Consider the following 15,831-nt stretch of genomic DNA (forward strand, 5'->3'; position numbering starts at 1 on the left):
TGCTACACTCTTTGTCAGAGAGACACCAGTTTCAGATAGCATATTACTTGCATGAAAGCTCTTTCCTGAAACCATGTTTAGAGATAACAGATGTATCCAGACTTCCACTGGATGTCCTGAACAAGAATATTGCAGAAGCTTTAAGGCAGAGCTATCCTGACATACACGATGCATGCTTTTCAAAAAATGTTACTTACAATGGGGTGAACTATAGAACTGGGATGATTTTCGCACACGGTTCATTAGGAGGACTCCCTGAGTTTTGTGAAATTTTTCAAATGGTTGTTCGACAAGACAAATTTTCTTTTGTTGCGAGGAAATTAAGTGCATGGTACTTGGAACACTACAGAGCCTTTGACCTTAAAACATCACCTGGTAGAGAAGTCTTTCTTATACAACCTCATGAATTAATGGACACATACCCACTTTCAGCCTACTTGGTTTCAGGCATGCGGTTCATAACACTTAAGAGATACATTCATTCATAACAGATAAATTTTTTTCAATACCTAATTTGATAAATTTAGTTTACCATTCTTTATATTTAATGAAATATCTTAATTTTGTTTCGTATTTTTTTTTTCACACTTCAGATTTTGTTGGCATGGCCGAGACTGGGAGGATACGTCTTAGGGTTGTTTTTGGCAAAGATGATGCCAGGAAAATGATCTTGCCAGATCATGCATCTTCAGTAGACAAATTTGTTGAAGCTGTAAAGCAGACCTTCCAGATAAAAGAAGCCATAAGTTATTTTGGGGAGTTTGTTAACATAACAGACATCTCTGATATTCAAGATTTTGGCACCATAAAAGTGATTCAATTGCAAAGTCTAGATTCTCCAGCATTAGAGGATTCTGTTCAAAGTACTTCAAGATCTTCAAGTGGTGATTCATTTTCTGTGCTGTCAGCTGATTCAGATGACACTCTGATCCTTCAAAAACCTGAATCCGTTTCATCTCGAACCCTGCCATGGCCACACATTTTCCTCATCTCTCGTTTCTCTTATGAGACTGAGCTGCAATTGGAGGAAGGAAATGCACAGTACATAGCCAAAAAAACAATGTTGATGATCAGCTCAAAAATGAAATCGGATATACTGCAGAAATTAGCCGAAGAGATTTTCAAATTCAAAGCATATCCATCAGATGCTGACTTCTGTGAGGTTTCAGAAGCCCTAATACAGTTGCATCCCTTTTTAAAGGAACCAGGTTCATACAATGGTTGTTATGGATGGAAACAGAGACTCAAATGTAAAATGGGTAACTACAGAACCCAACTTAAATTGTGTGGTTGTGCTGAGCTTACTGTCAATTCACTCAAGACCAAAGCAGATGAAGACGCTTACCCTGCCAAGAATATAAAGAAGCCGAGACGGGCTGAAGCATACTACTACCCTGCTTTACCAAGTGGTCAGACCAAAGAAAGCCTTGAAAAAGAAAGGACATTGCTACTACAAGAAATGAAGAAGAAAAACAATGAGAAAATGATTCGAGAAATGATGGCAAAGACTTTTGCCTACAGGAGACAAGAAGTGGTAAATGAACAGCCAAGGATTGTGGATTTTGTGAAGAGATGGCCTGCTTTCTTTCAAAAGAATGAGGTTTGTTTTCAGTAGATTATATTTGTACATTTTACTCATATTTTCAATTTAGCTGTGCCTCAATCTTGTTTGTTTTTTGTATGTGTTTCAGATTAATGCAGAATTTCTTCGAATCACAATTGTTCCCCTTGAGTCCAGGTTTTTTTCAGAGTTAGACAGACATTCCAGTCAGCTCATCAAACTCATTAGCAGCAAAGGTGGAGCCACACGAGTCAAAACTAGCAACTGCATGACTGCTTTGGATCAGGTACAGTGAAATGTGGCCTTATCTGAAAAGCTTCTAAGTTCGTCATTATACAAACCATGCAAAATAAGACATTGTTTAAAAAATAAATATATATATTAAAATTGTAGTACTGTTCTCATTTTCAGACTAGTGACATCAACACAAGGAGAGAATGAGTGCTTAGATCCCTTATTCTCTATCTTGGTGAGGATGACAAGTGCCTGTTAACAGACTATCTGGTAAATACAAATAAACTTATCTTTTACAAAGTGATCAATATTTTTCTGTAAAATTTGCCTTCTACTTAATCACGGTATTCATTCTAGTGAAAGTTCAGTTCTAACATCTAGGAGTCTTAACACTGATGATTTTATCATTCACTGTGCATCCACAATAAAAAATATGGCATTAACATTTGGCACAGACGTCTGGGACATAATGAAAAAATTCTATTGTTTTTCTAACCAATGTTCTGATCCATTTTCAAGTTATTGGCATTTTTCTGACGGATTTTTCCCTTTGACTTGATGAAATGTTCAGCAGCAGGGTGGGCTATTACCAGTGTAGTATTACTTGTGCAATGTATACATACAGCTTACTTTCTGGAATTATGTCCCAAAGGATTGTCAAGTTGAGAAAGCTGAACAAGACATGGAAAGAATGACCATGGGCATCCTCGTCATCCGGAAGGAGGGTGATGAACTTTTTAGTTCACTTGCAGATGTTGGGATCATCATTGAGGGTGTTGAGGTGATGAATGAACTCTCTTCAGTTGTCTCTGCTTGTGCAATACTGTTTGGACTAATATACACACTAAACTTAAGTTATCCAAATGAATTGAAAGTGACATTTGAGATGTTTCAAAAAATCTTCATGCAACTAGATGTACAGAAGAAATCATGTAGAGTACAGACTTTATACACCAAGCTACTTAACAGTGAATGAGAAAATGTAGAATGTAATGTATGTTCTGTCATTCGAGTTTTTGGTTTTCAGTTTTGATGTATTCAACTTTTAATAGGTCTTTACTCTCCAGATTTAAAAAAAAAATGGAGTTGCATTTGCATGAATCAGAAGTGTTCTCTGTAAATACATAGAAATAGCGTTTGAAGGAACATGTTGCAGTTTTTGATGCAGCAGTTGTTTCAGTGTCACCATGTTTGTATATGGCCAAGACTGGCCTTGTGTTTTATAGGCTTAGAGCCAATTGCCCATGTTTTCTTTGCACTAATCAACAACTGAATGCAATTTATGGGAACTATGTGCTGAAAATGTGATTACTTCTACTTTTTGTGTCTTTCTCTTCACATTTCTTTGGAATGTAATTTCACTGATGTGTGAACGGGGTTATAAAATACTACCTTTAAATTAGCTTGTAGAAAGCACAAGTTCACATATAAAGGTTTTTCTTTATATTGATAATCGTAATTGTCAGAACCTTGTTCTGGTGAAATGTTTCATGTTCGAACACTGTACAAAATGTACCACTAATTTTTGAATAAATTTGCATCCATTGTTAAAAGCACAACATTGTTGTGGTTTGTTTTATTAAAAACAACTTCACCCTAACAAACAGTGAATTCAACACCTTATGAAGAACATATTTAGTTGAGTCCAATTCAGAATTTAAGTTGGCATTATAATGATGGACGAAATTTTAATTTGAGTTTTTATAGAAATTTGGTTTGAGCTAAATACATTTTTTGCTTTTATTCAAGTTTTTAAAAAGGTTAAAACAAATTCAAATGAATTAAGTTTACTCAAATACTTTTTAAAGTTTGAAATTGCTTGTTACCTTGTGAAGTAATTTATTTAGGTTGATCCAACAAAATATTTTTACAGTGTGGTTTCATGCCAAGAAAGAGGTTTAAAATCAATATGAGTAGACTCAGTAATCACTCCCAGAAAAAGGTACTAGAAGTACTAATAGCTGAATTGTCTGCACCTTGATAAACTAGAATGCACTTAAATTTACATTCAGCAAGTCCTCTAGAATTGAAGAGCATGCTGTGACACTACTGCAGGTCTTTTATGTACGAAATGTAGTCACAGAGTATAATGCCCAGAGTTTGACCCTGTGCTTCTGTACTCCAAATACATACATAATAAGCTACTGTATAAAAGACAAAAAGTAAATTACTTTTTTACATGGTTCTTTAACCATGTCTATGTCCCAAGCAACATATGCATCTTATTCAAGTAGTGGAGCTTGGCATGTCTGATTTAGTATCTGTTGATAATCTGGAGTATATTTTTATATAAATGCCAAATGTGGAAAAAAAACTTTGAAATAAAATCAACTAAAACAAACGTGTTCCGGTTTCGGTAAGCATTTCATATTTTACATAAAGTTTAGGTCCTGAGAAGTCAACAGACATATTTTCGATTTCAATGTCCTATTCACCCAGAGTTGATTCCTGACTGTCACTTTCTGTATATAGTTAGCATGTTCTTCTTGCACCAGTACAAATTCTCTGGGTATGTCGTCTCTTCCAAAAGACATGCACATAATATTAAAAGGTAACTATAAATTTTCCTGTTTCGGCAAGTATGTGTGTTCGCGAGTGACGACGACCCGTACCTTTTTTAATTTAATGGTTAGCACGAATGCAGAGTGCATACAGCACTTTAAATAAGTGATAGGACTAAAAATAAGCACTTGGCATTGATTTCTATTGTAATGTCTTATTATACTATCTGCTTTACACAGAAAAAGACAACAAAAGACGTTAACGAAAAGGAAACTGACAGGTGTAATCATAAACGTTTCAAATTTCAGGAATAAAAAGTAAATAACTGCTGTCTTAATCAAATTAATAATGAACAGGATGAAATACATGTACATGTATTTAAATTCGCGTGTACACACATATATAAATGTAATGAATTATTATTATTATTATATATTATATATAAATGGCATTCCCTCTTGGTAAACAATCAGCCAACTGTTTTGCTTTAAATTTTTGGGAACGTGGCTCTTATCCAGCATTGATAAGTACCTGACGTAAGCTCGCACTTCAGTTCTGGATCGACTTCTGTGAGATCCAACAAGGTCGTGTTGGCTCCTTTTTTGATGAGAATGTAATTTACGTCTTGCAGGTAAATCTCAAGTTTTGTTTATTTCCTTAACTGTCTTACTGTATGTTTACAAAAGATGTTTACCAGAAAGTAGTACATAAGAAAGCGCTATTGTGTGAAGCCTCGGATCATGTTGCTACAGCAACTGTCTAAATGCAGCCAGTTATGGCGTGCAAGTGTTAGAAAAAGAATGGCGTCTCAAGCCAGATAAGTGCGTATACAGACAAGCAGTCGGACTCGACAGGTATACCGGATATTTTAAAATGCTTTCTATTTTTGGGCGTGATGTCATTAACAAAGGTTAACTCAATGCTTTGTTTGTCGTCGTATCTAAAAGCTAGTAAAATCTTCAGTCGCATCGAATTACTGTGTGCGTCACAAATTATATATTTACAATATGTTTGCCATAAATAAAAGTGATACTTAAAATTTCAATGTTATTGAAACAGCTAGCAGTAGGAGTCATTTGTAAATATCAAACATTAAATATTAAAGTGCAAAAATAGCTGTTTTGTTTACATATTCGAATTATGTCGAATTGTATTCCTCAAGAATGTAGCATTTTAGTTTCAGAAGAAGCCAAGTTAAAATCATTGCGTTATTACATTTGAAAACGATTTTTTTTACTGTAGTTTGTAACTGGTTAAAATATTAAGTGCTTTAGAACCACAAAGCATGTGATTTTTGGAAGATCAGCTTCATAGTAAAACGCACGAAGTAAATAGTATTTGCTAATCACCAAAATGAAGAGTCATCGTCCTCTGATTCATTTTCATTGTCTTGTTTCGCTGCTAAAAATAATAACGTCCTGCATCAAAACTTCTGCTTTCTTGATCTGCAGACACACGCTATGCGGCGCTGAAATAAACTTAGTAGTGGCACATCGCTGCATTTCCCCCAAATAATCACTCACCTGTTTAAATGCACAGGTCGGTATTTCGCATTCACTTTGTGCGGATGTTTAAACTATAGTAAAGTCCTTCACGTTTATTCCAAAATCTTACCGTACATATGTCTACGCCGTATACAGTAGAAATGCCGAAAAAATAATTAAACACCGTGTTCTAAAGGTTTGTCTACTGACTGTAAAAACTCGTTAAGGACGCAACTCGTCTTAATAACATATAAATCACATTTGCAATAATTTTAGTGTTGGGCAATTACTTGTAGGACACCATTCCTCGAATTACAATTGCCATACTTAATTACAGTCTTTGTCTAGCTTGCTGCTTCTTCCGTAGATCAAGAAGTGAGTTTACTCAGTAACTCATTCCTAACTTCTTATAATTTATGTGGTAAACATGTCTGTGTTGTGCAGTTTTAACTCATTCACCACTACTAAGACATCCATCCATTTTCCAACCCGCTGAATCCGAACACAGGGTCACGGGGGTCTACCGGAGCCAATCCCAGCCAACACAGGCACAAGGCAGGAACCAATCCCAGGCAGGGTGCCAACCCACCACAGGACACACACAAACACACCCCAAGCACACACTAGGGCCAATTTAGAATCGCCAATCCACCTAACCTGCATGTCTTTGGACTGTGGGAGGAAACTGGAGTGCCCAGAGGAAACCCACGCAGACACGGGGAGAACATGCAAACTCCACGCAGGGAGGACCCGGGAAGTAAACGCAGGTCCCCAGGTCTCCCAACTGCGAGGCAGCAGCGCTACCCACTGCGCCACCGTGCCGCCTACTAAGATATCTCCTGTCTGATTTCTTTTTATTGCATTTATTCAGACCGTATAATGTAGTGATGTTTGCAAAAATTAAAAATGTAGTACAGATAAGAGAAAATAACGCTCTGTGGAAAGGGTGAGGTCAATTGAGAATATATATGCTGTAGTACAATAAACTGCATAAAGCATAGTATGGTCTATCAAAGATCTAGAAAATGAGAAGTTTGTCCATAGGTTTGATTTAAATGTCACAAATGAAGATGCTTGACAAACAGAACTAGATGGATAATTCCAGAGAGTAGGAGACACAAAACAAAATTAATGGCAAACAAGTGTTTTGTAGAAAGACTATGCACCAAATATTAGAATATTTTGTTTTTCTTGTGTATTTTTCCTTAAAAATGTAATTTGCACATGTTCAATCCTGGGGTCCCACACCATGGTTGCAGTTTTTGTCCCAACCAATTTCATCTTTTAACTGGACTCCTCAATTAATTAAGAATACTGTTAATAAGCTTCTTGTCATAATTAGAAATTGGTTATACTAAATCATTACTGAATGAAGAAAGCTTATTACATGTGCCAGATAGGGATAGAACCTTTATTTTTATCTCATTGTTCAATAGTTTGATATTTTTGAATATTCAGGTTATTTAAGCAATTGTTGGCAAATAAGCACACAAATAGCTGATACCGAATTAACTGCCGTTTTTTAGAATTTTAGTGTCTTTTCAAGCTGTGTCTCATCATTACTTTGAAAAGAAATAAAGGAGTATGATGTATTTAAAGTTGTGAGGATTAAATTTTATTTTGAAATGCAAAAGGTCAATCAAAGGTAACAGTGAGTAACTGATTACAAAACTGGTTGAAACAAAAACTTGGAGCCATACTGGGAACCCAGGACTGAACTTGGAATGTGTATGGTGTTGGCACTGAACGCTCTAAATTATACTTTACAGTAATAAAAGAGCTTTACAGGCAATTGTGTATTGAATATTTGAATTATATATTAACAGTAATAAAAGAGTGAATGAAGAATGAATTTGTACAAACTACACTGTAATTTGATCTTTAAGTTTATTTGTGAAATATGTTTATTTTGTGATAACCAAGCATGACCTTTTTCTGAAAAAATATATACTTCAGACTATAACTAGTACTTTTTTAAGGCCTCATGAAACATCAATTTTATCCAAACTAGACATATATAACTTTTTTCATGTTTTTGTAAATATTATATTAGCACAATAACAAAAAACTCGTCCACTGAAAAATGCAAATTAAAATACTCCAATGAACAAGGTGCTAGGTAAAACAACAAACTTTGGATGTCTGGCTAGAAACAATGCTTCAAAGTGAATTCAGCCATTTCTACAAACCATTTTCCATCTATATGTTTTTTAAGAGTCCAGTCTTTTTTTCTGACTCCAATGAGTCAGAGTCAGTCCTGGCAGTATCAAGTTCTGAAAACAAGCACCTTGTTATAATAAAGCATGGAACTACAAAAGTGAAGGCAATTGCCATCATATCAGAAAATATTTGCAGAGGTCACAACAGTTGGATAAGAGCTGAACACCAGCTACAAATATGCTTTTTATTTCATATAGGAATGCAGACTTTATGAAATAATAAACTTTTGTTTAATATACTGCTTTTCTTTTCTTTTTTTTAATTTTATTAATTTTATTGTAATCATTCATACAAATCGATTAATTTTTACAAAAAATAGAATTTAAAAACAAGTCGACCCCCACCCCTGAGAGAGAGAGCATGGCCAACGGGATATAACTTAAGGCTTGTAAACATACCTAAATTGATGAGTTTAATAGGCCAGTAGAGGTGAATGGAGAGGAAAAAGAAATACAGAGATAATTACTTCCTCTGTGCTTTAAGAGCCTATTCTAAAATTTTATTGATTATATCCTGTCAGGTTTTAAAAAAAAATCTGTAGAGATCATCTAACTGAATATTTGATTTTTTCCAATTTCAAATAGTATAAAACATCGTTTACCCACTGACTTAAAAGAGGAGAGTTAGGATTCTTCCAGTTTAGCAAAATAAGTCTATGTGCCAAAAGTGTAGTGAATGCAATCACTGTTTGTTTGTCCTTCTTCAATTTAAACCCATCAGGAAGAACACCAAACACAGCTGTTAATGGTTTAGGAGGGATTGTGACACCAAGGCTGTCTGAGAGACACTTAGAAATTTTGTTCCAAAAATGATGTTAATTTGGCACAGGCCCAAAACATGTGACCCAGTGAGGCTGGGACTTGATTGCAGCGTTCGCAGGTTGGATCTTGCCCTGGAAACATTTTGGACAGTTTTAGGTGAGACAGATGTGCTCGGTATATAATTTTGAGTTGAATAATTGCATGCTTTGCGCATATGAAGCTCGAGTGAATTCTCTGCATTGCTACTTTTCATTCCCTTTCTCATATATTGATTAACAGATCTTTTTCCCATTGTCCTCTTGGATCTTTGAAAGGGAGGGACTGTAAAATAATTTTATATATTGCAGAGATGGTATCTAAGTCCTTGAAATTGAGCAGTATTTTTTCCAGCATGGACGAGGGTGCAAAATGAGGAAAATCAGGCAGGTTCTATTTAACAAAGTTCCTAATTTGAAGATAGTGAAACACTGTTAAGCTTTTCAACAGTTCAGAAATAACATACAGTATATTGATCTGAAATAGCCAAAAGGATATTTAAATACCAAACAAAACATTTTTCAAAACTGTTTCATGCATTGTACACAAAGTTGCTTATAAATGTTTTCATAATGCTTAGCTTTGTGAAACTAAAATACACCCTTTTTCATTTCCAAGTAAACAAACTTTGAATTCCCTTTAACTTGCAACTGCCTTTAATTCTGATCCATACACTACGAAATTAAGGGATCTTTTATTGCGCAACCCATTTATCTGATTTGATAGCTTGATACTTTTACTACTAATAATAATAATAATTATGATAATGAATTTAGGACAGCACAGTATGACAGTAGCCTTGCCCTTTTGCAGTTTTCAGTGCTGTCTAACATAGCTAGTATGCTAGTGATGTTCAATGACTAACATTGTTTTGTGCAATGGACTTCAAATTCAATCAGAGGTTTCTAGCAACCTTGAGAATATGTTGACAAGCTAGCTACAGAATTGGAGAAAAACAACCACTTTCAGCAACACTTTTCATTAATTTGGGGTGGCGTTCTTATACGCTGGAATTGGGCTTTTTGGTTATACAATGTTCAAGTTCAAGTTTATTGTCATGTGCACAGTAAGGAAACATGTTTCCCTGTACAATGAAATTCTTTCTTTGTTGTCCACACCAAATGACAAAACCAACGTACAAAGATAAACATAAATAATAAGTAGCATGTAGATAATAAATAACAGAGGCAGCATAAAGTATAAAAACAGAATAGAAGTATAAAGTATAATTGTGCAGGTAGGTGTGTGATGGACAAGTCAAGTACAGTTGTGTGAGATAGCTAGGATGAGGTGAACCATGGAGTCAGTTATTTAGGAGTCTAATGGCCTTGGGAAAGAAAGAGTTCTTTAGCCTGGAAGTCCTCCTGCCTGAGAGTAGAAGTGTGAACAGTTCGTGGTGGGGGGTGGGTGGGGTCCCTGAGGAACGATGCAGTTCTCCTGCAGACTCTGCACTGTCATTGTCAATTGTGACAATATATGGTGTAAGTGTTGTTTTTCTATTTTGAGTTTGAACATTAACTAAATTAACTAAATTTTAAGCTTGGGATGCTCAGTGGCGTAGCTGTGGGGGTGGCAAGGAGGGACATCTGTCCCCAGGAACAGCATCCAGGGGGCACCAAATTGATGTTACAAACAGGCAAACGGGGGGAGCGCGAAATCTTCAGTTGTCCCCCAGGCTGCTGAAAACCTAGCTACGCCTCTGGGGATGCTTTATGCAGCTACCCAATCCACACCTCTAATTTTCTAGCTATTCAGCTAGACCTTCCAGAGGAAAGGGCATAATATTTCTGAGTGACTTTTCCGTAACCCCGCTGCCTGCGCTTGGGAAAGCAGATCATAACCTGGTTCTGCTTCAGCCTCACTATAAACCAAAAGTGAGAGTCCTACCTGTAACCACACGATCATTCAGGAAGTGGACCCCGGAGGCTGAGAATGTTATGGAACTACAGACTGGGATATCCTGCAGGGATCTCATAGTGAGAACATTGAGGAAGTTGTTGACTGCACTACTGACTACATCAACTTCTGTATGGACATTGTAGTTCCAGTAAGAACAGTACGCTGCTATGCTAACAACAAGCCATGGATTACAAGTGACATCAAGGGCCTTTTGAACCAGAAGAAAAGGGCTTTTTAAAGACGGTGATCAGCATGAGCTCAAGCGCGTGCAGAAGGAACTCCGAGTCCAGCTCAGGGCGGTGAAGGAGCAGTACAGGAGAAAGCTGGAGCAGAAGTTGCAGAATAACAGCATGAAGGAAGTGTGGGATGGGATGAAGATCATCACTGGCTGCAGCTCGAAGCGGGGTATCACCATCGAGAGAGACATGAAGAGAGCAAACCAAATGAACAACTTCTTTAACAGGTTTGACCACCCAAACCCACTCTCACTCTCACCTCGGAGTATTGCACCCTCCACACATCCTTCTGCTGATACCAGCTTTGGAAAACATCTTGCATCACCCCAGTCCCAAAGGTATCACGTCCTAGTGAGCTGAATGACTTTCGGCCTGTTGCTCTGACATCACATATGATGAAGACCAGGGAGAGGCTGCTGCTTCACCACCTTAGGCCACAGGTTCAACACACCCTTGACCCTCTGCAGTTTGCATATCAGGAGAAGGTGGGAGAGGATGATGCCATCATCTATATGCTACACCGATCCCTCTCTCACTTGGACAGAGCCAGTGGTGCTGTAAGAATTATGTTTCTAGACTTTTCTAGCGCCTTCAACACAATCCAACCTCTGCTCCTTAGGGACAAGCTGACAGAGATGGGATTAGATTCATACCTAGTGGCATGGATCGTGGACTATCTTAAAGACAGACCTCAGTATGTGCGTTTTGGGAACTGCACGTCTGACATTGTGGTCAGCAACATAGGAGCGCCACAGGGGACTGTACTTTCTCCGGTCCTGTTCAGCCTATATACATCGGACTTCCAATACAACTCGGAGTCCTGCCATGTGCAAAAGTTCGCTGATGACACTGCTATCATGGGCTGCATCAGGAATGGGCTGGAGGAGGAGTATAGGGACCTAATCAATGACTTTGTTAAATGGTGCGACTCAAACCACCTACACCTGAACACCAGCAAAACCAAGGAGCTGGTGGTGGATTTTAGGAGGCCCAGACCCCTCATAGACCTAGTGATCATCAAAGGTGACTGTGTGCAGATGGTGCAGACCTATAAATATCTGGGAGTGCAGCTGGATGATAAATTAGACTAGACTGCCAATACTGATGCGCTGTGCAAGAAAGGACAAAGCCGGTTATACTTCCTTAGAAGGTTGGCGTCCTTCAACATCTGCAATAAGATGCTGCAGATGTTCTATCAGACAGTTGTGGCGAGCGCCCTCTTCTACGCAGTGGTGTGCTGGGGAGGCAGCATTAAGAGGAAAGACACCTCACGCCTGGACAAACTGGTGAAGAAGGCAAGCTCTATTGTTGGCATGGAGCTGGACAGTTTGACATCTGTGGCAGAGCGAAGGGCGCTCAGCAGGCTCCTATCAATTATAGAGAATCCACTGCATCCACTAAATAGTGTCATCTACAGACAGAAGAGCAGCTTCAGTGACAGACTGCTGTCACTGTCCTGCTCCACTGACAGACTGAGGAGATCGTTCCTCCCCCAAACTATGCGACTCTTTAATTCCACCCGGGGGGGTAAATGTTAACATTTAACATTATACATAGTTATTGTCTGTTTTTCACCTGCATTATTATCATTCTTTCTGCATTATTCATCATTTCCCATTGGGATTAATGAAGTATCTATCTATCTATCTATCTATCTATCTATCTATCTATCTATCTATCTATCTATCTATCTATCTATCTATCTATCTATCTATCTATCTATCTATCTATCTATCTATCTATCTAATGGACAAGTGGAATTAATTACAACTTTTAAATGTCACAAAGTCCCAATGCTTTCATTTTCCAAAAATCTCCCTCCTTTTTAAGATTTGTCTCAACTTTAAGACTTTGTGAAATTAAAATTGTCAATTTTCAGTTTATTATTATTTTTTGAGAATTTGCATAAAACATCTTTTGCTCTTTTATTTTCAAAATGCCTCACATAAGTGATTAAACTCTTATTGGTTACACCTGTGTACTAACCCATAATTAGCAGTGGTGGAGTAAGCTTCAAAAAGTTCCCCCGTGAATGTCTAGCACATATCTCACAAAAATTCCAAAGATTTAATGTAGGATTATGAGAACGGGGTGAATTGCTGGGGTAGCTTTTCTGAGTGTTAAGTTTAAACAAGGGCTCAAATTTAGCATTGTCAGCACTGGAAAATTCTGATGGACCACTCACTTCTTGTTGATGCCTCTCTTTCTCTCTTTCATTTTTAAATTTTTTATCTGTATCTATAGCACTGTTTTCAGTGTCACTTGTTCATCCTCATCATTTGAGCTGTCCATCTTCCTGTCGTATTTTTCGGAGTCATTTGCGCAGTCACTTTCTCCATTATGTGATCTCTCTCTCTCTCTCTCTCTCTCTCTCTCCCCTTGTCACTTTGCTCTTCTTTATGCACTTTGTCATTGTAGCATTGACCAGGAGTAGGTGGCTTGAAGCAAAACAATTGTATGAGCAGAATCAAAGTTTTGGTAAAGACAGCTATTTGTCAGTTTTTTGTTCTCTAGTTTGCCTTACTTGTGCTTACCCATATCAGGATAGAATGTGTGAGGTATAGTGAGTTTGTGTATAGTGCTGTTTTAAAAAGTGATTATTCTTGTCATCATTTCAGCTCTTTTATTCAAATATGTGACACTACAAGTTACAATAATTGCAAATAATTGCTGATTTGGTCAGAATTTATAATATCATTCATGTATTATGTATTTTTATTTCTCAGCTAAAGTGGCAACAATTAGAGCCTTTTTTGCCTTAAAAGCACAACAGCATTTTCTTGCTTGAATAAGTGAAACCATCATCCATCCATCCTCTTCCGCTATCCGATATCAGGTCGCGGGGGCAGCAGCTTGAGCAGAGGTGCCCAGATTTCCTTCTCTCTGGCCACTTCTGCTAGCTCTTCCAGGGGAATCCCGAAGCGTTTCCAGGCCAGCCGAGAGACAGTCCCTCCAGCGTGTCCTGGGTCTTCCCCAGGGCCTCATCCCGGTTAGACATTCCCGGAACATCTCACCAGGGAGGTGTTCAGGAGGCATCCTGATCAGATGCCCCAGCCACCTCATCTGACTCCTCTCGATGCGGAGGAGTAGTGGCCCTACTCTAAGCTTCTCCCAGATGACCGAGCTTCTCACCCTATCTTTAAGGGAAAGCCCAGACACCCTGCAGAGGAAACTCATTTCAGCCGCTTGTATTCGCGATCTCATTCTTTCGGTCACTACCCACAGATTATGACTAGAGCCCACGATTTACTGCGGCCCGCGGAATTTAATGCCACGCTGCGGAATTTAGGGTTTTGCAGCGGTAAATTGCCACACCGTGGAATTAACCTAACTGCCATGGAAATACCAAATCTGAATGAAATCTCACCATTTGAGGCGTATTGATATTAATATGATTAGTTTTGATTACTTCTTCAAGTTCTTTCTTTAGCCTATTGCATCATCTCAGTTCATCATTAGCCCTTCCGTTGGAAGAGTAAACATTAATTTTTTAAGGTCGATTTATAGCATTGTTGGTACTAGTAGCAATTTTTAAATTGATTTATTGGCTGACCTGGGTTCGATTCCCGGGTCCTCCCTGCGTGGAGTTTGCATGTTCTCCCCGTGTCTGCGTGGGTTTCCTCCCGGGCGCTCCGGTTTCCTCCCACAGTCCAAAGACATGCAGGTTAGGTGGATTGGCGATTCTAAATTGGCCTTAGTGTGTGCTTGGTGTGTGGGGTGTGTTTGTGTGTGTCCTGTGGTGGGTTGGCACCCTGCCCAGGATTGTTTCCTGCCTTGTGCCCTGTGTTGGCTGGGATTGGCTCCAGCAGACCCCCGTGACCCTGTGTTCAGATTCAGCGGGTTGGAAAATGGATGGATGGATGGATTTATTGGCTGTGGTAACAATTTGACCTATCGTGTACTTTACAATCAATTAGGCTTATTTAAATTTAGTAAAATTAATCTTTGAGTATGGCCAATAACAATAACAAGCAATGCAATAAAACTGCAGTGAATATTGAACCGGAACAGCGAGTTAAAGAATTTGGACAGGATAAATTCTACGCCAAAGGTGGTTTACTGTGGTGCAAGACTTGTAACGAACCGGTCGGTCATGTTAGACGCCAGAATATAACTGATCATCTGGGGACAAAAAAGCTCACAGAGCGTGCAAATAAACGACAACATGATGCCACGAATAACCCCATAAGCAGCAAACGACAAAGTACAATTACCGGATGCACTGAACGATCAACTGCTGCAACTGCTGCCAAAGATACGTTAGTGATGGAACTGGTTGAAGCATTTATGGCAGCCAGTATTCCGCTGGAGAAAGTTGACAACCCTACCATGTGTAGTTTTATGCAGAAGAACCTGAAGGGTGGTGGTGGAATACCGCAGGGTAATACACTTAGGGAACCATACGTTACAAGAATTTTCAACCAACAACAGGCTAATATAATAGTGAAGCTAGCTGGACAGAAAGTGGTCATTATTGCCGATGAAACAACGGATGTTGTTGGACGTTATGCTGTGAATGTGCTTATTCAACCACTCAATGCTTTTAAACCAGATGAATGCACAGCAATGTTAGTGAACACAGATTTTTTAACCAAAGTGAACAATGTAAGCATTGCGCAGCTAATTATCCGTACTCTGACTGAGGTTAATGTGCACTTCAATGACGTTGTAGCGTTTGTTACAGATAATGCAGCTTATATGAAAAAATGTTTTCGTGACAGTTTGCGAGGAATACTGCCAAATGCCGTTCATGTCACATGTTGGGCCCACATCCTGTCATTAGTTGGAGAAGAGTTTCGTGAAGCACTCTGCTTCTGTCAAGGTCATATTCTCCCAAAGCATCAGGACGTCGTTCTAGATATCTTTATCATCTGCCGACAAATGAAAGTTGAAAAGGC

The 15,831-nt window shown here is 38.4% G+C and overlaps 2 protein-coding genes across 3 annotated transcripts in view; both read left to right on the top strand.

Annotated features, from left to right (window-relative positions):
* The first annotated feature begins 598 nt into the window (after positions 1-598).
* LOC114658022 (uncharacterized) lies at positions 599-3,344 on the top strand. Of its 2 annotated transcripts, none has more exons than XM_051932356.1 (4): positions 599-1,600; positions 1,692-1,847; positions 1,973-2,065; positions 2,448-3,344. In XM_051932356.1, exons 1-3 carry the CDS (start codon positions 605-607, stop codon positions 2,000-2,002), a joined length of 1,182 nt encoding a protein of 393 aa, XP_051788316.1. In that variant the 5' UTR covers positions 599-604; the 3' UTR covers positions 2,003-2,065; positions 2,448-3,344. The 2 variants fall into 2 exon arrangements, with proteins under 2 accessions (XP_051788316.1, XP_051788317.1); XM_051932357.1 differs by having other exon boundaries at positions 1,739-1,847.
* Positions 3,345-4,817: 1,473 nt separating this feature from the next.
* LOC114658021 (oxidized low-density lipoprotein receptor 1-like) overlaps positions 4,818-15,831 on the top strand; it is a 224,068-nt gene continuing 213,054 nt past the window's right edge. The window contains exon 1 of the mRNA XM_028810044.2: positions 4,818-4,928. The gene's annotated coding sequence lies outside the window, so the exon portion shown is untranslated. The remainder of the gene's footprint in view (positions 4,929-15,831) is intronic.

This window comes from Erpetoichthys calabaricus, chromosome 9, assembly GCF_900747795.2.
Source record: "Erpetoichthys calabaricus chromosome 9, fErpCal1.3, whole genome shotgun sequence".
NCBI lineage: Eukaryota > Metazoa > Chordata > Cladistia > Polypteriformes > Polypteridae > Erpetoichthys > Erpetoichthys calabaricus.